Source organism: Poecile atricapillus, chromosome 2 (assembly GCF_030490865.1).
Source record: "Poecile atricapillus isolate bPoeAtr1 chromosome 2, bPoeAtr1.hap1, whole genome shotgun sequence".
Taxonomy (NCBI): domain Eukaryota; kingdom Metazoa; phylum Chordata; class Aves; order Passeriformes; family Paridae; genus Poecile; species Poecile atricapillus.
In genome coordinates this window covers 2,850,020-2,876,024 of record NC_081250.1, presented here as the reverse complement: position 1 = coordinate 2,876,024, position 26,005 = coordinate 2,850,020, and the positions used below count along the sequence as shown (strand labels likewise).

Sequence of the window (26,005 nt, the reverse complement as noted above, 5' to 3'; positions counted from 1 at the left end):
CCCACAGCCTTCCAGGAAGGTTCCAGAACTTCCAGAACTTGGTATGAAGGCACCAAGAGCTTGGAGTTACCCTCAGTCAGAAATCCCAGCAGCTGAAGAAGCTCCAAGGAGGGGTCAGTCGCCCACATGCCCCATTAACCAACTCAACAAAGGCCCCCAAACCAGGCTGGGTGGGATCTCACCAAACTGGCTGGGGTGGGATTTGCAGGGAGCTTCAGGAAGTTGTTCCAGCAAAACCCCACGTAGCCCCTGGGTGGTTGTGGCCAAGAAACCACCTGTGTTTTGTCTCTCAGGAACCTTTCTGTGGTCACTGTGCTCAAATGAAGGCTTTCACCCAAGTGTGTCATCGCCTGTGCCCCTCCCAAGGCTTTTCTCCTTGTCCTGGTGGTCGCTGCAGGAACAGCTTCTCCCTCATCAGGAAGGAAAACTGCTCCTGGCAAAAACCAGATCTCCATGTGAGAGGTGGGCTCAGCTTCTTCCCAAAAGCCAGGACCTCTTGGTGACCCCCTCAGAGTGACATCAGGGCTTTGAGCACCCCTGCAGACCTTCATTTCACAGCCATGAGGACTCCAAGTTCTGGAGCTCCCTGGTCCCCAGTGCCACATCCACAAGAAGGCCACAGGGATTTGGGCCCTGGAGCAGAGCTGAAATCCCTGTCCCCCACCTGCAGCCTCATCTCAGCCTCACCCCCAACACTGGCTGCATTTCCAGGAGCTTATGCAGCTTTTCAGAAAAGTTTCCAGGGTAGGAGAGATGTCAGACAGGCCAAACACTCATCTCACAAAAAAGCTTTCTGATAGGGACGATGTTCTGGTGGCACTGGCCAGGAATTCTTTCCTGTAGAGCAGCGCAGGGTTGAGAGCGAGAAAGAACACTAAAAAAATAAAATAAAAATAATAAAAAAAACCAATTAAGAAAAGCTCTGAAATGAAGGAGGCGCAGGCAGGACGTGGCCACGGGGACGTTACGCAAAGAGCTGCTCACATCTGGAAGAAGTTACCGCGCACAGCAAGCGGGGCTGAGACTAAACAAGTGCAAGATATTAGCACATGGATGGATGTCTGCGGCTGGGAGGGGCTGGGGGAGCCAGGGGGGCTGGGATGAAAACCCCCGGGGTTCTGGGGGTGCCCCCAGTGCCCTTCAGAGCTGTTGTGCTGCTCTGCTTTTAGCGTGCTGGAAGGGGGTGCCCCTGATGTTCTGGGTGGTGTCTGCAGGAGGGTTGGGGGCAGGAATGGGTTTTGGGGGTGGTCACCATCCCGAGGAGCCTCTTTGGGCACCTCCTGGGGCTTTTCCTGCCAGGGGGCAGAGCCTGTCCCGGTGCTGGAGGTGTGGGACTCTGCACAGAGCCTCCACGGACACCTGGAACTGCTCCAGCTTTGCCCCCTCCGTCCCCAGAGCGAGGATTTCGGGGTAGCCAGCTCCTGGATGAGGCTGGGGGTGTTGGGATGATAAAATCCATCCTCACTCAGCATCAGGGAGAGCCAAGCAGAGCTGGGGGTGAAATAATGAAGCTTTGCTTTATTTTGGAGGGGGCTGGAGGCTGGCTGTGTCCCACAGGCCCTATCCCAGGCCTTGAGGGGGTTTGGGGGACCCCTCTCCTGAAGGGAAATGTTCCTTAAACACCATCCCAGTGGGGAATCCCCATTTCCTCTGAACAGTGGGAGAAACGTGCCCAAACCCCACCTTTTGTAATAATTTATATTGCCTCTTGATGCCCCAAATTGGGGTTTTAAGCTCCAAAAAAACTTGAGGCCTTATTTTTGGGCTTTGGGAGGGAGTGAGGGGTTGTGTGCCTCAGTTTCCCCCTCCACAGCAAGATCCAGAGGGTGTTCCCAATAACCAAATATATCTTGAACACTTTCCCAGTGGAGGATCCTCATTCCCTCCAAACAGCAGGAGAACACCCCAAAATCCCACTTTTAAATAAACCAACCTTATTCTACTACAACCCAAACTGAGGTTTTATTCCCCAAAATGCCATGGGGTCTTTTTACTGGGTTTGGAGAGGGGGATGAGGGATGTGTGCCTCAGTTTCCCCTGCCACAGCGGGATCCAGAGGCTGCTCCCAAAACCCAAATCTGCCTTAAACACATCCAGCTGGGGGATCCCCATTTCCTCCAAACAGTGGGAGAACAGCCCAAAAACCCCATTTTCAGTAAATCACTGTTGCTCCATGACACCCCAAACTGAGGCTTTATGCCCCAAAAAGCCTTGGGGGTCTTTTCACTGGGTTTGGGGAGGGGGTAAGGCGTTTGTGCCTCAGTTTCCCCCGCCACAGCGGGATCCAGAGGATGCTCCCAATTAACGCTCCAAATGTGCCTTAAACACATCCAGGCGGGGCGTCCCCATTTCATCCAAACAGCAGGAAAACACCCCAAAAACCCCATTTTATGGGGAAAGGGGAATGGACGTTACTCCACGAGTAAAGCGAGGCTTTACCTCAAAAAAAAAAAAAAAAACCAAACCCTCGGGGTGCTTTGATGAGGTTGGGCAGGGGCCGTGCGTGCCTCAGTTTCCCCTCCCCAGCGGGATGCCAGGGGACGCTCCCGGGGGATGCTGCGCTGCAAGGGGCGGCTGTAGCGGAGGGGATGGGGTGCGGGGACAGGGGGGTGTCCCCTTGGGGGTGGCGGTGGCTGCTGTCGCTTTAAAGGGGCAGCCGCGGCCCCAGCTGATGCGGCGGCTCCAATCAGCGGCCCCGCGGCTCTTGGCAGCCGGAGCCGCCGCCGCTCCGCATTCCTCCGGCTTCCCAAAAGGGGCGAACATGGCGATGGGCAGGATGAGGTGAAGAGGAGGAGGAGGAGGAGGAGAGGAATACATTAAGAAGGAAAAAAAAAAAAAAATTTGGAAAAAAAAAAAAAAGGGAAACGGAAAAAAAAAAAAAAAGAACAAGATAAGAGAGGGGGAGAGGAAAAATATAAAAAGGGAAATACCGGGGGGAAAAAGGAAAAGAGGGAAGGGGATGCAAGCAGAGCTGGCGCGGTGATTTCCTTTCCCCCCCCTCCTCCTCCAAAAGGCGAAAAAAAAAAGGAAAAAAAAAGCAGAAATAAGGCAGCCAAAAGAAAAACAAAAAGAAAAAAAAAAAAAAAAGCCACCAAACCAGCAACCCACCCAACCCACCAAATCCTTGTTTTTTTCATGGAGAGCACAAACCCCAGGCCAGCGGAGGAGGACCGGGACTCCTCAGCGCGGAGACCTTTGCATCAAAATGGTAGAGCCTGAACTCCCCCCCTTCCCTTCTGCTTCTCCCTTTTCTCCTCGCTTTTATTTTTCCCCTCTCCCTTCCCCTTCCTTCCTCCGTCGCTTCCTCGCGCTCCCGGGGCTTTGCCGACTTCCCAAAGGCCTCGAAACTTGCCCAAATCGCGGCCAGGGCGGCGGAGGTGGATGCGGGAGGGGGAGGCTGCATGGGCGATGCTGCATCCACGCGTGGGAGGGTGGGGGGGGGGGGTGCCGTGGATTTTTATTTTTATTATTTTTGGGGGAGGTGAAATGGGCTACAAAAAGCGCGGCCCGGCCGGGTTTGGGCTCGGTGCTGCTCTGCTGGGGGGGCTGCATGGGGGTGCCCCCTCCTGCAAGGTGAAAATGGGCTGTGTTTGGTGAAAATGGCATTAAAAACGCGCCCCCCCCTCTCCTTTGGGGGTGCCTTAGAGGGGGATGGGGGTGCAGAAGGGCCGTGAGGAGGGGTCTGACCCCCGCCTTGGGAGGACCCCAGCCCAGCTCGGGGCTCGCTGGGAGGATTTTGGGGGACGCACACACTTTTGGAGCCCCCAGGCCAGAGGATTTGTTGGAGGGGGGGGGGCGCAAGAGCTGCCGCTTCCTCGGCCATTCCCATTCCCCGGATGACTCCATCCTTTTGCCAATTCCTGCCCGCCTTCCCACCCCCCCGCCACGGCTGCTTCCCGTCCTGGGCCCCCTTTTCCAGGGGGTCTGGGGGGTCTTGGGCGCTCCCCAACATCCCCGAGGAGCGAGGCTGCAGGGAGGGAGCAGCATCCCCCCCTCTCCGGGTGGGGAACGGGATTTTCCAGTCCTGCTCTTAAATAATAATAATAATAATAATAATAATAATAATAATAATAATAATAATAATAATAATAATAATACCACCAGAGCTGGCGCTCTCGCCTGCAGCAGTGACCTATTTTGTCGGCCGGTGGAGTTTTTTTTGGGGGGGTTAGCTGGAGTTGTGGAGGGCAGGCCTGAGCTGGGAAGATCCACGGGAAATCCCCCTGGGATGTGCCGTGACCTCGGGATCGCGGTTCCCGGTACCTCGGAGCCTCCCCCATCCCTAAAAGTGCGGGGTTGTGGCTGCCCCAGCGCTGGCTCCGTGCCCGTCCTAAAGCCCCGGGAAGCGGCCGAGTGGATTTTTGGAAAGGGGAAGAAAGTGCAAGCTTGGGAAAATAAGGGAATGATGATGGATGGGATGGTGGGATGGGGCTCGGCACCCCCCGACCGCGATACTGGGGTGAAACTGGTCGGGATTGGGTTTGGGGTCACGCTGGGCAGTCACACTCGGCCTGTGAAATTCCTTCTGGGTGAAATCCCGGCTGAAACCGCCCCTGCATCCCTTCCCTTCCCAGAGGAGATGCTGAGGGAGCGGGGGGACCACCCCGGGGTGTTTTGGGGAGCGTCTCATGCCCTGAGGTGGAGCTGGAGATACCCAGAGCCCACCCAAGCGAGCAGCCCCGCCAGCAAAACGGGTAAAAGTTGGGAATTCAACCTTCCTTCCACACCCTGCCTCGGCAAAAACCAGAGGAAGATTTGCTTTACAAAGCAAAATTCCTCCTTGGAAAGACACTAAGGGATTTATTATTTTTTAATTTTTTTATTTTTTTTTTTCTTTTCCCTTGGATCTGTGGTGAAATTTTGCTGGGTGCAAACATTCTGCCTCCAAGCGCAGAGTTTCCCTGAGGATGCTGGCTGGGCTCAGCACCGCTCCGGGGGCTTTTCCCAGGGTGGCCGGAGGGTCCCCTTTGCCACCTGGGCTTGGAATGACTTGGAATGACGGCGGAGCTTTGTTCTCCCCGGAAGGAATTAACGGAGCGTTGGGTTATCAGCAGGCGAGATAAGCGGCCCTGTGTTCCTGTCTCGCGTCTGGAGCAGAGACATTGTCACCCCCTCCACAAAAATAACCCGCTGCCGCCTTTGGAGACGGATCCTTTGGAAAAGGGAGGGAGAAAAACGGGAGGTCGGTTGCCCGCGAGTTAATTAAATATTGGTTATTTTTAAGATGCAGATTTTTCTGCTGGAGGAAAAATAAGGGGGGGGAGGGTAGGGGTGGGAAAAAAAAAAAAACCAAACCAAAAACCCAAACCTTTTGCGGATGAACTGAATGTGTCAAAATGTCAGAGGGTCTTTGAAGGTTTTGGGGGAATTGCTGATTTTCCCGTTCTCCCTCCAGCTGGAGGAGAAAACTGAGGGCTCTCCCACGTTGCTGCATTTGTGCCTTTATACAGGGGACCCGGTGATGGCCATGACAAAGTGACTCTCCAGGAAGAGCAAGGGATGAAGTTTTTTATTTGCTGCCACTTTTACTTGGACCCAAAAATGTGGATATCCAGATCCTCTGTGTGGTTTGCATCCTAGATGTCCCCTGACATCCATGGGTCCCTGTAAAACTGGGGGAGTGGATGTTGGTGGGCAGGATGAGCTCGGGGTCAGGTTCTGTGCCTCCTGCCCCTGATTTTTCCTCATTTCGAAGGGAAATGTGTTGTTGGAGTGATTTGTGTAGTGCAGGGATGGCCCCATTGGGTTTCCTGCATGGGGACACCTGAGGACTTGTCCCCATGTCCTCTGAGGCTGCTGTCCCCTCATCCACCTCTCCTAATGATGAAAACTGGGATGCCTTTGGATATGGGGAAAGTCTGGCCATGGTGGCACAGATGTGATGGGTAGAAGGTTTAATTACAATAAACTGTCATTTTTTATTATTATTTTTATGATTACATCTTTTGCCTGGAGCCAGGGCTGCTGACACCCTGTCTGAGTTAAAGCCCTGCTCCCCGAGCTTCGGGAAAAATTGTGATAAGGATAAAAATAATGAATGTTCATAAAAATGCTGAAAGTGTTAGTGGTGCATCCAGATCCTTGATCTGGGAAGCTGGATCTAAAGGAAGATGGCCCATGGCAGGGAAGTTGGAACAAGAAAATCTTTAGGGTTCCATCCAGGAAACATTCCATCTAACCTAAAGATTAGAGGAGCATGGCTGGTGCTTCCCAAAAAGCCCCGGTCAAGGCTGGATTTAGGATGGAGCAGGAGATGGGGACCATCCCTGGGGTCAGAGCCAGGGCTTGGAGAGAATGCTCTGGGATGGAAAATCCTGCCCAGGATGTTGGGACAGCTTCAGTCTTGGATCTCTCTGGCAAGTTTGTGGTTGGGTCAGGAAATGGGTTTAGGGTTTACTGAGGCCTGAGTGTGGGACAAACCCTGGAGGTGCCACATCCCACCACGCTGTTGATCCACCTGGAAGGTCGTGGTGGTTGCCCCAGGGATGGGCACTGTGGTGCCAGGCAGGGGATGGTGCCCTTTGATGGAAACCTCATTCAACAGCACTTGGGAGGAGGCTCCATGCCTCCATCATCCCTCCATCCATCCCTCCATCATCCCTCCATCATCCCTCCATCATCCGTCCATCATCCCTCCATCATCCCTCCATCATCCCTCCATCATCCCTCCATCATCCCTCCATCATCCCTCCATCATCCCTCCATCATCCCTCCATCCATCCCTCCATCCATCCCTCCATCCCTCCCTCTCTCCCTCCATGGATCCCGGCCCTTCCCAGCCTGGCTGCACATGGCAGTGGGGTGGTTTGGGGTTGTGATGCCTTCAGGCTCTGCACAAGTGATGTGGTGGCTGCTCTGCTGCACCCGTCCCTGCTCCTGCACCCATCCCTGCTCCTGCACCTGTCCCTGCTCCTGCACCTGTCCCTGCTCCCAGCCCTGAATTTGGGGTTTCTGGGGGGGATCCTGTGAGCGATGGGGGGCTCTGATGCCTCCTCCTCAGCCTTGTGCAGTGCTCTGGGCTGGGCAGTGGTCCGGAGCTGGCCCCTGGCGCAGCCGCTTGGCCGACAGCCCGGCTGGGGAGGTCAGCCTTGGGTTTTGTCCTCGTTTCCTCCCTCAGTCTTCCCTCTGCTTGTTTTTCTCGGGCAGGGGAGGGAGGGGGACAGTGGCTTTGCGTGTGTGTGCGTGTCCCCCAGGCTCTTCCACCCAGGCAGTGACTCTGTGGGCAATCCTGCATCCCGCAGGTGGAGGGCAGCATCCCATCCCACTGATCCCATCCCATCCCACTGATCCCATCCCATCCCACTGATCCCATCCCACTGATCCCATCCCACTGATCCCATCCCACTGATCCCATCCCATCCCACTGATCCCATCCCATCCCACTGATCCCATCCCACTGATCCCATCCCATCCCACTGATCCCATCCCATCCCACTGATCCCATCCCATCCCACTGATCCCATCCCACTGATCCCATCCCACTGATCCCATCCCATCCCACTGATCCCATCCCATCCCACTGATCCCATCCCACTGATCCCATCCCACTGATCCCATCCCATCCCACTGATCCCATCCCATCCCACTGATCCCATCCCACTGATCCCATCCCATCCCACTGATCCCATCCCACTGATCCCATCCCATCCCACTGATCCCATCCCATCCCAGTGCTGTGGCTCGAGGACATCCCCCTCAGCCGGGTGTCACTGGCTGTGCCAGGCCCCCATGGCCTGGCTGTTCTGGCTGCCCTCAGTGTTTGCCAGGGCCGTGCCAGCTCTGCTGAAATCCGTCAGCATCCCTTCAGGATTTAACCCCGAACCTGGCTTTGTGTGCCTCTGGAATCTCCTGCAGAGCTTTTGCACCACGTGTTGGACCTGACTGAGCTGCACCCCTTTCAGCCCTGACCGAGGGGACAGGGACACACAGAAAGCTGCATCCATCCAGATTTTGGTGCCTCTGCTCTTTTGGAGGGGTTGGGATTTGTCCTGGGATGAAAATAATGTGGCGTTGCTGAAGCCTCTGTATTTTTGCAGCAGAGGCTGTGTCTGAGCAGGGGACGGTGCTCGACCTCCCACATGTCAGGATGGACTCCCAGGGCTTGGCACTGCCCTCACTGTCACCCCTGGTGGGACAGAGGGACAGTGTCCTCGATGCCATCACGGTGGTGGCATCCCCCAGAAGCAGCATCACCTCACTGGTACAATTTGGGGATGTGGGGTTGATCCATCCATCCTAGAAAGTGTCGCAGTGGCCTTGCAGCTCTGTGTGCAGAAGGAAAGGAGAAAAGCACCCTGGTAGGGTTTAAAAAAATTTAAAAATACGAGCGAAATAAAAAACCACGAAGCCATTAACCCTCTGTGGGCTGTGCTGTTGGGAAGGCAGTGCCTGCTCCCAGTGGATGAAGCTTTGTGTTGCTCATCCCCTCATTCTGCTCCTCTCCCCACGCTGCTGGTGGCCATGGAGCTTCCAAAAAAACCCCAAATGAACATTTTCCCCTTTGCAAATGTGCCCTCTTGGTTGCAGGGAGACAAGGATGGGGGCAGGAGTTGTCCCTGTTCCTTTGCACTGCTGTGCCTGGTGCTGCTACCAACTTCCTGGGAAAAGCATCCCTGAGCCAAAGCCTGTAAACCCTGGATATCATTAAAAAAAAAATAGGAACAACCAAAGGGAAGGGGAAAAAAAAAAAGCCTGGGAAACATCTGACTGTCCCACGGCTGGGTTAATACTCTTCTTCACCCAGCAGAGACTGGGAGATGTTTTTTGGGGTGTCCAACACCCCGGGATGAGACGGGCTCAGGGGGCATCGCTGAACCCCTTCCCCGCGCCTGCTCTGGCTGTAGCTGCACATGGCTCTGCTTTGGGCACCCTGGGACGAGAGAGAGAGGGGGAAATCAGCACTTGGGACGGTGTGGGCAGCATCCCTGAGGCCTGGGGAGCGGGGCCGGTGCCCGCACATCCCGGCGGGCAGGATGCCGCCGGTGCGCGCTCGGGACCGTGCGGGCCGGCGCCTCGCCAGGCGGGGCTGCGCCCGGGCTATTGTTTTCCCTTCCTGCTTGTTTTTCCGGACAACCCTCTCCTAATTAAATAGAAACACCCGTCGGAGGAGCGAGCGGAGCCCACCCCCGGCGCGGTCCCGTGCCGAAAGCACCCACGGAGCGCTCCCCGGGGAGGGAGGGGACGGCAGAGGTGAAGGTAGGCAGGGGGTGGGAGCTTTGGGATGGGCTGGATCCCTCTGCCAGGTTTCCACGCACCAGGAATGGTTGGGTTGGCGATGGGATGTGCACGGTCCAGGCAGAGCTGCTTGTCCTGGGGCGGCTTCGTCTCGGTGTGTCCTGGTTTGGGGAGCTGCGGGAAGATACGAGCGTCACATCATTTAAAAAAAATAAATAAAAAAAATCTTATAATGGCCTCAAAACTAGGGAGAAAAGGCTGAAGGTTTCATGAGAGGGTGTGGAAGGCAGAGGGCAAGTTGTAGGAGGCCGAGGATTAAAACCGAAAGCGCGAGTGTTTGGGATTTGTAACGATGCCCCTTTGTGTCATCCGAACTAATCTGTAAAAACGGGGGTTTAATGTTATTTCTTTCTTTAGCAAAAGTCAAGTTTTGACATTAAATAGTTCCAGCCCAGCTCTTTTGTCCTGAAGTGCAGCAATGTCCAAATTGAGAAGAGGGCATGGGGGACTTCTTTTTTTTTTTTTTTTTTGAGGAGCAAGTGCTGACATTGTATTTAGCTCCTTATTAAAGCACTTTTCTTTAATGCAATTTAATACTGAAGGTCAACTATGAATGCTTTGGTGGTTGGAAATGATACAGAAAACCAGATTGCTTTTTTTTTTTTTTTTTTTTTTGGTACATCTTGAGGGTGAAAAATTTAAAGAAATCCCCAAATTTTGTGCTGAATGGAAAGTGGTTCACAGGCAGCTGGCCTTGTCACCACTTAAATGTGAATTTTATGCCCTAACACCCCCTGTCCTTGTGCTTATGTGGGTAAGAATTACCCATGGTCCTTGATGCTGTGGTGATGAGGGCGCTAGAAAGGAATAAACAATTAATTAAATAAATGAGAGGCTGGTGAAGGTCAGAGATGGTCTTCTGGGGAACTGTGGATTTGAGTATTTAAAAATATCCAGAGTGGCCCAACCTTCTGGTCCTTGGGGGGGGTTCAGAGCTGCAGGAAGGTTTAGAGATCTCGTTCTCCACAGTTGCTGAGAGTAAGTGCATTCTGTCGTAGTACCTTGATTTAAAGCCAGCAGCAAGCACCTCTTGGGGCAGGTGGTCAGGTGTTGGTGGGGCTGTTTGGGGAAACTGAGGCACGTGGCGGGGTGCAGGTGGAAATGGAGCTTGGGCTCCACCTTTCCTGCAGTGGGATTTTTGGTGGTTTGGCTGGAGAGAGGCTGCCCTGCTCCACTGAACATCAGCATCTCCTTCCACCTCCATTCCTTACTCATCCCTTCCTTCCATCCCCTGCCTTCGGGGCTCATCCCACGCCCATCCCCTGCCCCGAGCATCCTCCCCATCCTCTGGCCGTCCTCTTGCCCCAGCAGCTGTTTTGGGATGGGATTTTGGCAGCATCATGTGAAAACTCTTAAAATAGAGCTGGAGGGCAGCGTCAGGGCGGGGAGGGCTGGCTGCAGGCGCCGCCGGCCCCTCGGGGTGCGGAATTCATGGCCACGCTGCTTTCTAATAATTGTTGGGGGATTTTTTTCTGCGCTGGTGACGCCAGAACCTCGCTTAGAGGTTGGCAGTGTGTGGTGGGGCCCCGCAGGTTTAGGTTTGACCCCGGTTTAGTGGATGCAGTGCATGCCCAGGGGATGGCCATGGGATGGGTGACCTGCTCCTGGCACTAAACAGAGCCAGAGGGGCAGGGTGGTGATGCTGGAAAAGAGAAAAACTCGTGATTCTTTTCTTCTTTTTTTTTTTTTTTTAAGTATGTATTTTTAATACAAGAAATATCAAAAGGGATATATATTTCAAATATTTGCGTTTTCCCAGAGGAAGAGCACCGGATTTAACCCTCCCATTAATCCCCATTAGTCAGGCTTCTCCTCTCCAACAGAGCTGCAGGGATGGGCGCTGCCGGAGGGGCATTTTGGGGCGATTTGGGGTTTTTCTCGGGATCTCACCCCGGCAGGCGCCTCTTGTCTCGGCCGGGGCTCTGGCTCCGGGCAAGCTCACGAAAAGCATCTGAGAGCAATAAAGAGCAAAAGGCTCCCGCTGACAAGGCCGGGCTGAAGTCACCGGCGGGACGCGGCCAAGACACGCATTGTCCTCGCCGCTGCTGGGACTGATTAGAGCTGCCTGGCAAGGACCGGCGCTGGGTGAGGGATCAGCCCCTTTAGCCAAAAATCCTCCATCCGGAGGGCGAGTAAAAAACCACAGCTTTTGTTTTCCAGGCTGGGCCATGCCGCCCCACAGACCCATTTTCCTCTGTTTTGCACCCATTCCTCCGCGTCTCAAGCTTGGGGTATCCTAAATGGGGAATGAGGTGGGACGGATCCCCGGAGGAAAAACCTGAGTTTAGGAGTTGTTTTTTTCCAAGAGAGAACCTGGCAAACAGCAAACTGCTCTGCTGAATTCCTGCTGTCTCTCCAGTTTTTGATATTTATTATATCCTTAATTATTTTCTACATGTCTTGGGAGGGCTGAACCATCCAAGATCTCATCAAAATGTTCTTGGCAGTGGCGAGAGGCTCAGAAAATGGTGGGGTGGATGGATGTTCCAGCTGGGATGCAGCATTTTGTAACAAATACATATATAAGGAATGTTAATGCATTTATATATTCATATATTTTTGTATATAAGTAATTTAACTATATATAAGCATAAATGTGTAAAATATTGAATTTATTAAATATATATAAATTTTAAAAAGTATATAAAAATATATAAACACCCAACCCTTTTCCTACCTCTTTGCCCCACTCCAGGCTGCAGAGCCAAGAATTTGGAGCAGAACTGGTTTTTCCATGTTTTCCCTGGGTGCCAGCACTTGCTGGGGCTCTCCAGGGCTATCAGGACCATGCAAAGCTGAGATCCCAATTGGTTGGATGGGTTGGTTTTGGAGCAGAAATCCAATGAAAATGAAAAATTTTGGCAGGGAGGGGGAAGAGTTTTTTTGCTTGTTGGGAAAACAGAGAAGAAAACACCCTTTTTTATTATTTCAACATTTTTGTCTGTGTGTGCTTTTGCCTTTGGCTCACCAGGAAAAAAAAAAAAAAAACCAACAAAAAAAAAAGACAAACAGAACATGTCTTGCTGGAATTTGTGTGTTGATCAAGAGCTGCCATTTGTTCCAGCAAAAAAATGGGAGCTGAAAAACTCTTTTTGGAGGAGGAGGTGCAGGATAAACCTGGCAGGTTGGACCCTCTCTCTCTGCCACAGCTCTGCACCATGTCCTTGGCCACATCCTAGGAGGGTCAGGAAAGAGGGAATTATGGGGTCTGGATTTGTCTCCATCCAGGATTTGTGTATTCAGCTAAGGAAGCAGAGGGAAAGGCTGTGTCCCACCTTCTTTTAATACAGGACACAGGATTTAGGGTGTGGGATATCCCCTGGATTTGGGATGGAGCAGGCAGACTCATCCTGCGGCTCAGGTATGACCAGGAGAACAGCAGGGATGGTCTGGACCATGTGTAATACGTGGGAGTTGGATTAAATACCCAGAAAACAGCCTGGGGAGGGTTGGCAGTCACAGCATTTCCCAGCCTGGGGGTGCTGCTCCCTGATCTGAATTTTTCCAGGTAGTGCCTTACCCCAGACAATGGAAAATGAGCATTAAAAAGTGCATAAATCATCCCAATGAATCCAGCTGTGAGTGAGCTGCTGTCATGAGCGAGAGCACGCGGCGTAATTCAGAAATATCAGAGGATATTTGGCTTCATGTAATTATCTGCAGAATCTGGGAGCTAAAAAACCCTGATTTCCTTTTATTAGGGGATTAAATCTCAGCAGGTGCCTAAAACTGGCTTCCTGCTTGGGGCAAATATCCACCTGTATCTGCATCTGGTTCAAGAGGTCAAGGCATCCCCTCTCCTCTGTGACATCTCTGAGTGAGTGTGGACACCTGAGCCTGGCTTTGGACCTCCTTGGTGGCCATGGTGCCTCCTACCCACCCTGAAGGGATATCAGTGGGAGCTCATGTGGCCCTGACCTGCCCTTTCACTCCTTGGTTGAGTCTCCTGGACTCAAGTTGGTGATGGAACTTCCTGGTTGGTGTCTTCAAGCTGGGGCTGTTGGTGGAGTATTTTGGTTGACATGTCCAAGCTGGGGCTGGTGATGGAGTTTCTTGGCTGGTATCTCCAAGCTGGGGCTGGTGATGGAACGTTTTGGTTGGCATCTCCAAGCTGGGGCAGGCAGTAGGGCTTCTCAGGTGGCATCTCTGACTTGAGAGTGCATGGACAGGGACGAATGGCACGGCCAGAAGGGTTTTTTTGGGAGAAAGAGCCCTGAATGATTTTACTTTTTTCCTCCCTACAGCTGATAGTCGAAAAAACGACTGACTACCCTTCGGCTGAGTACTCCCTGGTGGAGGATGTAGCCCTCCACTTCACGTGTTTGATGGACAGACTGAACGAGCAGCGCCTCTTTCAGCCGGACCTGTGCGACGTGGACATCGTGCTGGTGCAGCACAAGAGCATCTTCCCGGCGCACAAGGGGGTCCTGGCAGCCTACAGCCAGTTCTTCCACTCCCTCTTCACCCAGAACAAGCAGCTGCAGCGCGTGGAGCTCTCTCTGGAGGCCCTCACCTCGCAGGGCCTCCAGCAGATCCTCAACTTCATCTACACCTCCAAGCTGCTCGTCAACTCCTGCAATGTGCAGGACGTGCTGAACGCGGCCGCCGTGCTGCAGATGAACAACATCGCGTCCTCCTGCCAGGACCTGCTGGACACCCGCTCGCTCAGCCTGGCCACCGACATGGCCCTGCCCGCCGAGGGCTGCGCCGGACCCCCGCCCTACTACTGCGAGATCAAGCAGGAGGTGGACGCCCCCCACCCCAAAATCTACGCCCGGGAGGGCAACGACCCCTTCTCGGTGCGGGTGGAGGATGGGACAGGCAGTGGGACGCTCCCGCCCGGCCCGGCCAAGCAGTACTACAAGGAGGAGAAGGATGGAGGTCCCGGCGCTGTGTGTAAGATGGAGGGTGAGGAGTCCGAGGAGGACCTGGACAGCCAGGGCTCCTACAACCGGGAGCAGATCATCGTGGAGGTGAACCTCAACAACCAGACCCTCAACGTCTCCAAGGGCACGGAGGGGAAGGTGGCCGCCAGCGAGGCGGCCGTGATGGGGCGGCCGGACGGGGATGGGCGCGACACGGAGGAGGACGGGGAGGAGGAGAATGAGGAAGGGGAGGAGGAGGAGGAAGAGGAGGAGGATGCAGAGGTGGGGGAGGAGGAGGAGGAGGAGCGCAGCGAGGAGGAAGACCTGGAGGAGACAACAGAAGAGGAGGACGATGACGATGAAGATGCCTCAGAGATGAAAAGGGAAAAGAGTGGACAGCCCCGCAGGGGCAGCCGGGCATCCAAAGCCACTAAACCTGCCATGGCAACCAGGTCCCAGGAGATGGCCAAGGTGGAAGAGGAGGAGGAAGAGGAGGAAGAAGAAGGCCAGAGGGGAAGGAAGAGAAAGAAGGAACAAGACGGCTTGGGCCAGAAGGTGAAGCTGGAGGAGAAGCAGCATTATCCGTGCAAGAAGTGTCCCCGGATCTTCAACAACCGCTGGTACCTGGAGAAGCACATGAACGTCACGCACAGCCGGATGCAGATCTGCGACAAGTGCGGGAAGCGCTTCCTGCTGGAGAGCGAGCTCCTGCTGCACCACCAGACCGACTGTGAGAAGAACATCCAGGTGAGCATGGATCCATCCAGGGCATGGATCCCACCAGGGTGAACATCCCACCAAGGGGGAAATACCTTACCCCAGGGTGGAGCATCCCACTAGAGATGGATGTCCCACCAAGGGGGAAATACCCCACCAAAGTGGATGGATGTCCCATCGAGGTGAGGACATCCCACCAAAGGAGGAGCATCCCACCACTGTGGGACATCCCAGTGAGGACACCATGGAGGTCATCCCATCCAGCTGCACCATGGGATGGGCTCGTGCTCAGAAAATATTGATGTTGCAGTTGGCACATGGCAGTTGGGAGGGAACCTTCCTTCACTCATGACTTGTATTCAGACTCAGGAGGGTCCCGCAGTGGCCTGGAATCAGAGGATTTGTGCCAGGGAGGCTGTGGCTTCCCCTTGACTGGCTGGGTGGAAACAGAGTTAATTTTTGAGGAGTAATTTTTCTTTTGAGTTTACTCAGTTAATCTGGATAAAACACTGTGAGCCCCTGATAGAGACACACTCCAGCATTCCCACCCAGGCTGAACCCATTTTAGCTTAATTTGAAGATTTGCTGACAGGAGTTGAAATGGTTTGAATCTGTCTTTTGTGCTTTTTGTGTGTGTATTAGCAAATTTGTGAGTGCATTTGACATCCGTGCACAGCTCGGGCTTGATGTGGCCTTCCCCTGTGCTAATGAGATCCTGTGTTGGCAAATTGACTTGGTTAAATCAGTGCAGGTTTGGGGGGATAGGGAGGCACCCACTCAGAGCAGCAAACACGTGTGCTCCTGAAGATCCCTCCAAATTCCCGTCTCTTCATTCCTGATGAGCTGTTTCACAGGATGCTGCTGCTAATAATTACAAATATGCCAATTTATGGGGAGCTTCTCCCATCACCCTTCCCTCCAGCGACCAGATTTTGAATGATCTCACAGCTCTCCTTGATGAAGATAACACAACCCAAGTGCTATTGGGGCCCTTCACTGGTGGCATCCCAAACAAAATAGGGAATGAGGCAGATCTTGGAAAGCAGGGAACATGGAAGCAGGAACAGTCTTGGCTTATAGGTGAAGCAGTCACTGACCCTTTGGTGCATCTTCCTAACAAATTCACAGTGCAGAAGTTGCTCTTTTTTGATGCTTTTTCCCAGAATGGATGAGTGTAGCTCAAATACCTGCATGGTGGTGGCTATTTCAGAGCCCAACATAAAATGTAGGCAGATAAAAAGGAGTTTTACCAGAACGTTTATTTAGCTTCATCTGCTTTCCAGGTGGATAACACGGGGCTGTCACCTCCTTGTTTTTTGTTTTGCCTCTTCCTTTTTATCCCTTTTCCTGATAATTTTGGAATAGGATGAACCATAACTGCCTGTGTAATGACCTCCTTCTGTGGAAAAAGGGATCACTGTCTCCCACGTAACTGAGCATTTTTAATTTTACAAATAGCCAAATCCACTCCATTTGCTCTGATAATATTTAATAACTATATCAACATCCCATGGAATTATGTCTGGATGGAAAAGGAATTTTTTTCATCACCACTGTGCTTACAATAGCTTTTATTTCTTGTATTTTAATCAGATCCATGGAGGGACTATCCATCTTTTCCTGGTTTGGTCTGCTGCTTTGTTTTCCTGTTCTTTTCCCAAATTTCATCCCTAAAGCTTTAGGATTTAAGCACCATCCTGCTCCCTGTGTTCATTCCTCATCTCCATAATGTGCACCCTACCTCTACCACCTGAAAAGTGATCCTTTGCTTTATTGAGTTGTCCCTCAAAGTCTTTTTTTGTCCAGCTTCAGTTTGATTTTCCTTTTAACCTGCAAAAATTTATATCCTCATTTTTTTCCCCCCTCATTTGGACATTACTTCCATATTTTTGAGTGATGATTTGTTGCAGTAAGTGAGGACACAGAGCTCAGCCCTTCAGGGTGTTTGGTCCCAGCCCTGGGGGTTTTTCTATCTCTGCTGCTTTCCCTTTCCCTTTCATTTTGAAATTCCCCTGCCTCTTTAATTTTAAGTAGAGAAAATGGATATTGATGTGTGTTTGATATCAGGCTCTAGTCCTGAATTTGCTCTGAAATATCCCTTAAAATGAAGATAAAGCTCTTCTGGTCCATGGAACACTTGGGAATAGCAGGACTTGGAGGACTACTTATGTTGACATTTGAGCATGGCAAGATGAAGATGATGACGCTTGGGAATGGCTCTGTGACCCTAACTTTTCCTTTGGGACACCAAAATATAAATATATACAGAAAAATACTGTGACTTCACAGCATAATGGTGTGTTTTCCACGGTATCACAGCAAAGTTTTGTTGAAGCCCATCAAGGAGCATCTGTTCCTCTGGGAAGGAGGAGAAGTGGAGGAATCCCTCCCCAGGTTCACCAGTACAATTCAGCTACGTTGCTGCAAGATGCCTTCAAGGCGTGAATTATTTTCTCAACAAATCTGCAAGGAGAGAAGGGATGGTTTTATCCCTGTTGACAGGGATAATAAGATAAGAGGAATGTGAGCCATGGAAAGGTAAAGGGGAAGGAGCTGACCCTTGGCTCCTGGCATGGTTTCCTTTGTGGACATCTCTCTCCTGCGTTTTCCTGAGCACTGAACTGTCTCCCGTGCCTCCAAGAGGTCTCACACAGAAGTTGGAGCTTTTCCTGGGAACTTCCAGAGGAACAATGAATTTGTTGGAGCTGAAGTGATCCTCTACCTTAGCTTTTTGGGGAAGACTTTGCACGTCCAATTGTTCTCCTTGTGCTGATGGACAGGTGGTTTGGGTCCATTTTGGTCCTTTTGGATATCATGGAGTCATAGGTCTGTTTGGAAAACAAATTTAGTGCTGAAGTATCCATAATATCTGCTGAAGACTGAAGTTGTACTGCCCTGGCTTGGGATTCTCTTTATTTTTATGTTTTTTGCAAATTTCCAATGTACAGAGGTTTGGGATTGTTTTATTTAACATCTTCACTTAGGAATAAATTCCCAGTTGGGAATAGGGCATGAGCTGTCGCTTTTCCAAGTCCTGATACCACCATTGATGGAGATTCCACATCCTTCCCTGGAAGGTCATTGTCCCTTGATCATCCCATGGATAGAAATATGAAGTTTGGAGGTTTTGAAGTGACAAGGTCTGTATCAGACTTGCTGGTTGTTACCATTTTTGATATCTGCTGTAGCTTTCACAGTGATGCTCCCTTTCCATGGATGAAGCTGCTTCCCCTGCTTCCCTGACCATCTCCTGTGTCCTTGCAGTGCGTGACATGTGGGAAGGGGTTCAAGAAGCTCTGGTCTCTCCACGAGCACAACAAGATCGTCCATGGCTATGCAGAGAAGAAGTTCTCCTGCGAGATCTGCGAGAAGAAGTTCTACACCATGGCCCACGTGCGCAAACACATGGTTGGTGAGTGTGGGAGGCACCATGGGGAGATCTTGTTGGGGGTGTTGGTCCACCAGTTTGACAATGAAAGGTGTTTTCTCTTGCTGCCATGCTGGGTGCTCAGGGCTGGGCTTTCTCGCATCCCCATCTTGAAATTTGGCCTGATATTCAGTGCTGAATGAATGTCTGCTCAGTGCTGGGTTTGGACTCGGTGCTGGGAATCCCATTTATTTTATTGATCAGAAGTGATCAGAGGAAGGTTTGAAGCGTAACCAGTGTAAAAGGACCAGGCCACACCAGTGCTGGGCTTTTAAAACCAAACTCAGTGTGACGGTGGTGGTTGGGTCCCTGGGCCTTGGAGCCACCAAAGAGATCCAGAAGAACGGGGGTTTGGAAGGGAAATGCTTGAAACTTTGATGCCATATATCTTCCAGAGATGCTTTGGGTTTGCTGGGGCTGGGCACTGGGAGCCACGGCTCCCAGGGTGTGGGGAGATGGATGGTGGAGGTGTGTGGAGGCTCCTGACCTGCCCCTGTCCCCACCAGCACACACCAAGGACATGCCCTTCACCTGCGAGACCTGCGGGAAGTCCTTCAAGCGCAGCATGTCCCTCAAGGTGCACTCGCTCCAGCACTCCGGGGAAAAGCCCTTCAAGTGCGAGGTAAGGTCCTGGCTGTCCCCCTGGCTGTCAGCCTCTCAGACAAGGGCAAAAACTGATCTGAGGAAAGATCTTCCACTCCTTGGGACTTCCACTGTGCTTTGTGCTGGTGTAGCTGTAGGGATGATCCCGTGCTTTTCCAAACTTTGCAGCATCTCCTGGTTTGAGGGCTCCAGCAACTTTATGATGAAATTTGTCCAATGCCAGGATCTGTCCCCCAGTGCCTGAACTTTGCACCCACCCCAGGCCCATCCAGCCTGCAAACCTGGCTGGGCATGTCCCAAAAAACTTGTTGTGGGGGGTTTCCTGGAGGGAAAAAAAGGGATTTCTTCGCTGCTGGTGATTTGAGGGGAATATGGGGATATTTTGGGTGCTCATCAACAACTCTTTGCCCCCACAGAACTGCAACGAGCGCTTCCAGTACAAGTACCAGCTGCGCTCCCACATGAGCATCCACATCGGCCACAAGCAGTTCATGTGCCAGTGGTGTGGAAAGGACTTCAACATGAAGCAGTACTTTGATGAGCACATGAAGACACACACGGGTGAGACCCCCCCCTTGCCTGGTCCCAGATCCCAGCAGTCAGGCTCGCCCTGGAAAGAGTGATAGGATGGGGGTAACATCTCTGGGTGGGTGGCAGGATTGGGTTTTTGGGGGCACGGGTAAAGCTCCAATAAATTCATTTGAGACTTTTGGAAGGGCTTACAATAATCTCTGAGCTGGACACACAGGAGAAATACCAACAAGAGGTCAAAACAACACAAACGTTTGCTGGCAAACCTTGAGAAAAATCAGGGAACATTGGCAAAAGACTTAGTACAGCATTCAACCAACATAAAACACTTCTCACAGCATTAACTTGGCCCATTCAGTTTAGCAAACTATAAACACATTTAATGTTAAGGTACTCAAAATACTCCAAGGAGAGAGAATTAGAAGAAGAAGAAAGAAAGACAGAAAAGATATAGAAAAGTACATATATAGCTACCTACTCCTGGGTTCAGACAGAACTTCCAAGACAAAGGTAGGGTCTAGATGAACCTATGTGATGGCCTGGTGTTTGGCTTTAAATACCCCTTGGTCCTCCAAGGCCTTTCTCTCACCTGGGACTTGTGGTCTTTTGGCCGCTCAGGAGGTGGATTAGGGGAGAGTGGAGCACTGCCTCCCCGTGTGCCATGATTGACAGACACTGCCAGGCTGGGATACAGGCTCTAGGGCTGGGATGTGGGGCTGTTCACTGCCTCACGAGAGCAAGGCACACACACACACACCCCCAAACGTCTCGAGACATCAAATCTTTCCAGTCTCTGACACCTGGCCTAACCAGCAGCTTCTCACCCCTCTTCTCCTGCCCTCAGGAGAGAAGCCCTACATCTGTGAGATCTGTGGGAAGAGCTTCACCAGCCGCCCCAACATGAAGCGGCACCGCCGGACCCACACCGGGGAGAAGCCGTACCCCTGCGATGTCTGTGGCCAGCGCTTCCGCTTCTCCAACATGCTCAAAGCCCACAAGGAGAAATGTTTCCGCGTCAGCAACCCCTTGGCTTCGGACACGGCCATCCCCCAGCCCGCCACCAGCCCGGCTCCGCTGCCCCCCGGCCCCGGCGTCTCCCCCCTGCCCCTGCCGCTGCTCCATCCTCTTCCACAGACCCTCCCTCCTCCTCCTCACCTACCACCACCCCCTCCCCTGTTTCCCGCGGGGAGGATAAATTCAAACAACAATTAGGTGCCCCTCACCCTGGCCATGCGCCTGCACGGACTGCTCTGCCCTTCGGGAACGCCTTTCCCCCGGGGAGCCAAGGCTTTGCTTGCTCTCTGCCCCCCTTCCTCCTCATTTTGGGGTTGTTTTGGGTTTTTAATCCTTTTTCTCACCCGTCATTCTCTGCAGAGAGGGGGAGCAGGAGGAAGCCCCCCCCAGGGAGCATGGGTGTTGGGGGGAAACCACCGTCTGTCCATAAGGGTGTAGGTAAAAGGTGTCACTCTCCATTTCATCTTCCCACACGCCGGTTTCATCTTCCTGCTGGGATGTTGGTGAGGCTGGGAAGAGCAGGACCCAGCCTTGAGCTTGCTGGCCGGTGCATCAATATTTCTAAGCTGAATTCTAGTTAGTGGTGCTTGAATCCCTGTACTGTAAAGCTGGTCTTTCAAGTCAGGCTCTTCACCCACAGGGTTGGGAGGTGGGCACACCAGAGGAGCCCGCCACTGCCAGCCCCAGTGGCCTGTGGCGAGCGAGCAGATGTCCTCATTGGAAAGCCATTAGCATGCTCTTGTTAGCAGCCCTTGACACGTCTTCCTTCCCCACAACAGGTTTTCCTCCTCCACAGGCAAAAGCACAAACACCCACCTTGCATCTCGAGGCATCAACAGCTCACTGTCTGTTCAGTTTTGGGGTGCCCTAAGGGAGCTGGGTTCTGGTGTGCCCTTTCTGCTAATCCCAGCAGGAGCTGGGCTCCTGGGGATGCTCTGGAGTCAGGGAGCTGTTTCTGGGAGAGCTCAGATACCTTTGGGACTGGCAGGAGGGTAGCCTGGGACAGAGGAGCAGGACGCTTCTGTTTCTCAGCAGAATCGGCCCAGAATAGTGCCTTAACAATCCGAATAAACCCCTGAGGGACGGGTGAGCTCCAGCTTGGTCCTGCTGCAAGGTTCACAGCTAGAGCAAGACTGTGTTCAGCCTGGGGATGATGATGTCCCAATCTCCAGTTTGTTGCCTGCATTTGCTCTCCCAAGCTTCACTTCTCCTTGTGGTGCTGGCATCTGTTGCCCTGTCCTGGTCTGGGGACCAGAGGGGACCAGCGAGGGCTGTGGTTGTTTTGGCGATGCCCCATGGTGTTGCTTAGTGCTTGTTGAAGATGTTGAAGTTGAGCTGGTCTTTGGTTTCACTTAGAAATAATATGGCTGGCTTCATGCTGAGGAGGAGAGGAAGGCTTTGCTGTCACCTTTCTGTTGGGCACTGAGGCGTTTCACTGCTGTGCTCTGCCCCAGGGTGCCATGCATCATCCTGACCATGGCTGTGTGCTCCCTGCCTGGGGAAGTGTCCCCTTTGGAGTCAGAGAGCACCCAGCAGGGCAGAGAAGGTCTGCCAAGAGGTGGAGGATGTTCCAGTTGATCCTGTGCTTCTAAAGGCAGTGTTGAGGTCACCTGTGGGTCATGTCATGGAGGAGGTGGTGGAAGCACTGTTGGTAGGTAAGAAGGAAAGAGGTCACTGAGTGGGCTGCTGGAGCCTTTTCTCATATGCAGCTTGTGCTGGGTGACAGCAGAGTGCTGGGGACAGAGATCCACATCTGGTTCTGTGAAAAGTCTTGGTGTTTCATCTCCTGGACCAAATCAGCAGAGCACTTGGGCAGCGTTGAGGCTGTCCCTGCAGAGATGGGTGGGTTCAGCCACATGCTCAGGGGCTTTGCTGACTGGGGACATGCAGGACCCTGATGGGGACAGGACTGGGGAGCATCTGCTGTTCTCCTGAGGGCTCTTTGAGGTGACTGGTGTGACCTCCTGCCGACAGCGGCCCCAGTGGTGCCTGGCATCTTGGGAAAGCTGACTGATGTTAGCATTTTGGAGCCACAAAGTCCTTTTCATCTTCATGTTGGCTGGAATCCTGTGGATGCCCAGCACGGCTCTCAGTACTGGTGAGCTCACCCCCATCTCCATCTGCTCTGAGAACGAGGAGGTTGCTGTGGCAGAGCTGCCTCACAACACTGACCTTTTCCAGAGGCTTCTCTGCAGTCCCCCTCCATGACCCTGGGGCTGATTGGAATAGTGCAAAGTCTTCTCAAACACACCTGTGTGGGATGAAGGCTCTTGGGGCCATTGGCTGTCTGAAGGGACCATGACCCATACTGGAAGATATTTGCTTTAGAGAAGCATTCAGTGAAACCCGTGGAGGTGTTGGAGTGGTGAATGCTGTCTCCTCCTCTGCTGCCTCCCAGATCCCATCCCCTTGGGCTTCCTTGTGCTTCTCTCCCTTCACACTCAGCCTTGAGACAGGATGGGAGCGCTGTGCCCCAAGGAGGGCTCGCCTTGCTTTTTTGGTCTTCTGTGATGAAGTCCATCAGCTGACAAATTTTCCCCCATGTAAACACCCACACCAACATTGTGCTCCCTTTATTCCACTCACCTGGAGGTGGTTTCCCTGTTCCTGTCCCGGTTCATCCTCTCCCAGTGAGGACCTGCCCCCCCTGGACATCTCTGTGAGATGAGAGCACTTCCTTGAGGCTGAAAGCCCAGCGGAAAACCCAGTGACTGATCCCAGCTGCGTCTGATCCCCTTCGAGAGCCTGCTCGTGGAGCCACTTGGAGATGTTGAGATGTGACCATGCACACAGCACTTTGGAGAACCAGATCCCTGCTGCTCCTTCCCCTCTCCAAGGCCTGGGTAGTTCCCAGGAGTCCTACAAGGCCTCTGAGCCCTTTTGTCTACACCCTGACTCAGCCCCAGTGTGTCTTCATGTCTGGTTTTCATTCGCATACTAAGAGCTCAGACGAGTCGCTCCCGCAGTGCCTCGTCCATCCTGGATCCGTCCCGGCCGGCACTGTTGCACCCCTTGGGGTTAGACAGGGCAGGAGGCAGGAGATTTGGGTCCGTTGTTTTCAAGCTTTTTATGTTTTATTTTTAATTTTTTTTAATTTTTTTTTTTAAACTCTTGCACCTTAATCTCTCACATCCCTTCTTTGACAGACCGCGAGGGTGGAGAGGGGCTTGATTTCCATTACGCGGTTCCTGAATACGCCGTAACGCAACGTTCAGCTGACAGCTCTTCCCACTCACCTAAACCCCAGACCTATCTGGGTTGGAATTTCTTTTTCCCCCCACGCTCCACCCTTCATTTGAACTTTGGGGAGGGAGGGAATCATGTGGGGAGGGTCATTTTTGGTTTCTATATCCCAGGAGCCTGGTAGCACAGACCAGTTCGCCTCACGTATCCATGAGGCACAGCTGGCCCTTTGGACCACAGCCATAACCCTGGCGCGGTGGGAAGGTGACGGATGGATGGATGGATGGATGGACAGGTGGGAACGGCTGTGACAGTGCAATAGAGACGAGCATCCGCTGCTAGACAACTCCTCTGAGGTGGCTCTTGGTTTGCCTGAAGTCAGGAGGGAAGGACAGACGGACAGATGCCCTTTGTTCACACGGACGGCGAGAGCTTCCCCACACGCAGCCCTGCCTAGAGACACGGAACCACGATGGGAGTTGGGTTGAACTTACAAAGGAAGAAAACAATAATTTAAAAAAAAAAGGAGAAAAAAACCAATAGGAATAAGAACAACCTCTGTAGCATGGAACTTGAAGGAAATGAATGAAACCCCAAGCACTTGCCTCAAAACTAGTTTCTCATGCCTGGTGTTTGGCTCTGTATTATTTTACGGCATTCAGTATCGGTTGCCCAAACATGCCAAGTTAAGAGTGTATTGGTGGCTCTACAAGTGTGAACAAACGAAATGAAGCACTTTATTCTGTATAGATTAAGGGAAGGCGGGGAGGGGAAGCTTGGATGCTTTTCGGAAGCGTCTTAAGTAATGTTCTAGGAAATGTATTATTATTATTATAATTACTTTTTTTTTTTTTTTTTATGACCATGTGTAATCAATATATGTTTATCTTTAACTCCAAGTACAGCAGTTACTCTCTTTGGGATGGTGTGAGGAGGGGGAGGCTGAGATGGTTGGATTAGTCCATCCCCGTGGGGCCAACTGAGGCAAGTCATTGTCTACCGCAGGAACGGGCGAGTCTTGCTTCATCGATGGTTCCATTGGCCAATGTCCAAGAGGTCCCAAGAGGTTCATCAAAGCCACCTCCCAGGGTACAACTCCCAGTCAGACATCCCCATCCCGAGCCATCTTCTGCCTGGGGGTGCTGGGGCTGCTCTCTGCACTGCCCACGAGCACGACGAGTCACGGTAGGGAGGCTGGTTTGGGTTGTCCCTCGAGGCCAGGTCCTTGGCCATGCTTTGAAATCTGCTTTTGGCCTCTCACCAAGGCACGCTGGGGCTCACTGAGCTCTGAAATTGGTGAGAGGTCAGAACTGGGCCTTTCCACTGCGTTCTCCCAGTCTGGAAGTGTTATGACTGTTACCAAAGAGGTTGCAAGTGGAAGGACTGAATCAATAAACGATTTGTCTTTTATAAAAGAAAACCAAAAGCTCCACCACTTCCTTTGTTACCTTAATTTTGCTTTATCTTTCTCTTCCCCTTTTTTTTTTTTTTTTTCTTTTCTTTTAAAAGGGTTTTTTCAGGAAACTGTGTGAGCAGTCAGAGACGGGGAGGATGAGTTTCCTATGGAATGTTGACTGCTGCCACCGCTTCGCATGTATAGGCTCTGTGTTGGGTTTGGTGGGAGGTGTGTGCGTGTGTGTGTGAGACAACTTGACTGTTGTGGGGCCAACAAAAACAGAGCTTTCCAGGGAAGGGTGATGAGTGGATAGAAGAAGAAATTCGGTTCTTACAGCCCTTGGGTAAGGACTGAGCACCTGGTCCTGCTGGCTCCATCAGGTCGGTGTGAACTCTTGAGTAGGGGCTCTCTGATCTCCTCTATTGGCAGTGGAGAAACCAATGAGCACATCCCAAAGCACCCAGTGCCCTAATTAATTTGAAATGGAGCAGGGGGAACCTCGCCAACAATATCAGCATGGATATTGGGAAGATAATGGAAGAAGAGACAGCTTTCCCTCAGCCTTTGGATGTAGTCTTTGACACTGTCACTATCTGTAGGGGGACCTGTGCCACTGAAGCTGTTGCATTTGAGCCAGGAAAACACCGGGCAGCAGTGAGGAGTGATGTTCCTGGTGGCATTTCTTACCTGTGATGGCCTCTAAACTGACACAGCCTCTTGGAAATGTGGAGGAACATCCCCAGCCCACACCTTCACTTGGTTATATCCAACTTTTCCTCCTTCCTTGGACCAACATGTGCTGAGATTTGCCTCTCGTTGCTCAGGCAGTGGGATATTTCAAGTTCTTCTGGGTCTTGTTCTACAACAGCTATTTTTCCTTTTATAGTTTCCTGCCCTGTGCCAGTGCTGGCATCTCCACAGCTTTATAATCGATGTGAACCACATGTGAGCACCACACTCCTGTTTATTTTAAACACCTTGACCCTTTATCAGGGACCACATCACAACAACTCATGGAAGGTCAGCAGCATTCTC

At 52.2% G+C, this 26,005-nt stretch overlaps 1 protein-coding gene across 2 annotated transcripts; it reads left to right on the top strand.

Moving 5' to 3' along the window:
• The first annotated feature begins 2,851 nt into the window (after positions 1–2,851).
• Positions 2,852–24,473, top strand: ZBTB47 (zinc finger and BTB domain containing 47). 2 transcript variants are annotated; one of them, XM_058831206.1, is made up of 6 exons: positions 2,852–3,208; positions 13,479–14,846; positions 18,081–18,228; positions 18,750–18,865; positions 19,263–19,407; positions 20,222–24,473. In XM_058831206.1, exons 1-6 carry the CDS (start codon positions 3,206–3,208, stop codon positions 20,587–20,589), a joined length of 2,148 nt encoding a protein of 715 aa, XP_058687189.1. In that variant the 5' UTR covers positions 2,852–3,205; the 3' UTR covers positions 20,590–24,473. The 2 variants fall into 2 exon arrangements, with proteins under 2 accessions (XP_058687189.1, XP_058687190.1); XM_058831207.1 differs by lacking the exon at positions 2,852–3,208 and adding an exon at positions 9,072–9,195.
• The last annotated feature ends 1,532 nt before the right edge of the window (positions 24,474–26,005 follow it).